The 2,199-nt window shown below is 48.5% G+C and overlaps 1 protein-coding gene across 1 annotated transcript; it reads left to right on the forward strand.

The window, feature by feature from the left end:
* The first annotated feature begins 1,007 nt into the window (after positions 1-1,007).
* Positions 1,008-1,907, forward strand: LOC104828586 (nuclear factor interleukin-3-regulated protein-like). Its single transcript, XM_010562331.1, has one exon. It carries the CDS (start codon positions 1,008-1,010, stop codon positions 1,905-1,907), a length of 900 nt encoding a protein of 299 aa, XP_010560633.1.
* The last annotated feature ends 292 nt before the right edge of the window (positions 1,908-2,199 follow it).

Below are 2,199 nucleotides of genomic sequence, written 5' to 3' on the forward strand. Positions count from 1 at the left end.
AATGTGACTACTTCAGAGTAAGATATATGTCATGTTAAGCTCCCTCACTAGGTCTCTGTGAAGCATAGAGGATGTCTGAGGTGACACTCGCACTAGATCAGCACAATCCCTCCCAGACTGCCACGAGGCAGGAGGGCTGATGTGGTTTTCCTGGAAGATCGCCATGTTACAGGAAGCTTGTATCTTAGATGGGGATGTATGGAGTGCGACCTGTTATTAATTTAATTCACAACTTAGTAGTCAGGAACATACCATGGTCATTGTCTTCAGATGGACACTTCTGTGGCAACACTTGGTGCTCAGCACCCGCTGTGCAAGTACTAGCAAGCTCTTAGACGGCACTTTCATGGTATTCATACACATTTGCTTACAGATCTATCAAAATCACAGATTTCATCAAATCCAGTTTTCCAGAGTGGGACTAGGGAGGGTGGGGAAAAATGGTGACTGAGTATATGCAGTAGTTTTGTAATCCTGCTTCAGCTGCTAAATAAGGTATGTGGCTGAGGTAAATCAGTTCTTCTCCCTGTGCATTCCTTATCTGTAAAACAGGGGCAATGAGACTTATTTCCTTTGTAAGGCAGTTTGAGATTAGTGGGAGATAAGTAGTACATGAGAGCAATTTTTATTATCCTGATTGAAGTTAGTTAGGCAAAGTGTTTGTGACTGTCCACTGAGTCAGCAAAATATGTCCTTTTTAACTCTGCTCAGTCATACACATTTTTTGGGTACCCCATGATGGACTTTGCAGACACTGGTAAGATATGAGTGCATTGATGTGCAGAGAGTATTTTGAAAACGTGGCTCCAAAATGACAGAAATAGCTGAGGGAAGCTGTCCTCAGGTTACATGTGTGTATGGTGCTGTACTCAGTGTTCCTGGTATGACAGCAACAGAGATAAAACAATCACATAGCTATATTAATTTATTCATTGGTATTCATAACACCTTTAGTGGTAATATTTTTTTGTTCTAATTCTGGCAGAACCCCGGCTGTGTTCACGACCATGGAAAACTTCATGGCACCGCTGAGCACTGTAAGTGAGCTTGCGCTTCAGCAGAGCAAGGCTAAGCTCCTCCATGGCAAGCTGAACGGTCCCTCCCGGCGCAAGCGGGAGTTCATGCCAGATGAGAAGAAGGACAACATGTACTGGGAGAAAAGGCGCAAGAACAACGAGGCGGCCAAGCGCTCACGGGAGAAGAGGCGCCTCAATGACTTCGCCATGGAGAGCCAGCTGGCTGCTCTCAGCGAGGAGAATGCCATCCTCAGGACAGAGCTGCTGTCCCTGAAGCTGCGCTTTGGGCTCATCAGCCCAGACACCAGCACCTACCCGGGTGACTCCCTTCAGGACTTCCTGGGGGTTTATTTCAGAGGGCACAAAGCAGCCTCCCCACTCCTTGAGGCAGAGCCCTTTGCTGGGGAGTCCTGCTTCTTCACAATGAAGAGCTTTGTGCCGACGGTGCTGGAGCCAGCTGACTTTTCCTGCAAAACCTTTGGCCCATCCAGAAATACCCTTGGCTGTGACTCAAAGTCAGCTCCCATGGACACATGTGGCCTTCAGCAGCCAAAGAGGCTTGATGCATCCTTCAGATCCACAGTTTGCTCTCCGTTCCTCAACTACCACTGCCCAGACAAATATGCTTTCCACTTGCCTTTGTCAGGCAGTGCCTGCTTCTTGTGCCCTTCCCCCATTCCAGCTGAGGTAAGCAAAGAAAGCAGCACAAATGCCTCAGATGAAGACGATGAGCAACAAGTGCCCAAAACTTCTCCTCTACCCCCATGCGGCCTGCCCTGCCCTTCAGAAGACCATTTGAAGGGCCGAAGCTATGCTGCCCTACCTCACAAGCTCCGGATTAAGACCAAAGCCCTCAGTAGCTTGGAGGAGAGTGGCCTGGACTCCCACTGAGGTAGCAGAGGAATGGCCCACTGTGGGGCCAATGTAAGACCTTCCAAAGACGTGACGGGTTTGGAAGGAGGGGGTGGGAGGGAAATGTCTTATGCTTCAAAGAGGGAAGTCATTTTCCCAGCTTTGCATAAATAATAAGGGACCTTACAGGGCTGGGCTGCATCACTACAGCATAACTGCTACTGGCCATGATGTTCGTCTTGCTGGACGAGACCTGTCAGACCCTGCAGTTGCTGTGTGAGTAAGTCTGAGTTTCACCTGGCTGCTCTGCTTACAAACCAAGATAAAATTT

This window comes from Haliaeetus leucocephalus, unplaced genomic scaffold, assembly GCF_000737465.1.
Source record: "Haliaeetus leucocephalus isolate CR32 unplaced genomic scaffold, Haliaeetus_leucocephalus-4.0 Scaffold157, whole genome shotgun sequence".
Lineage (NCBI taxonomy): Eukaryota > Metazoa > Chordata > Aves > Accipitriformes > Accipitridae > Haliaeetus > Haliaeetus leucocephalus.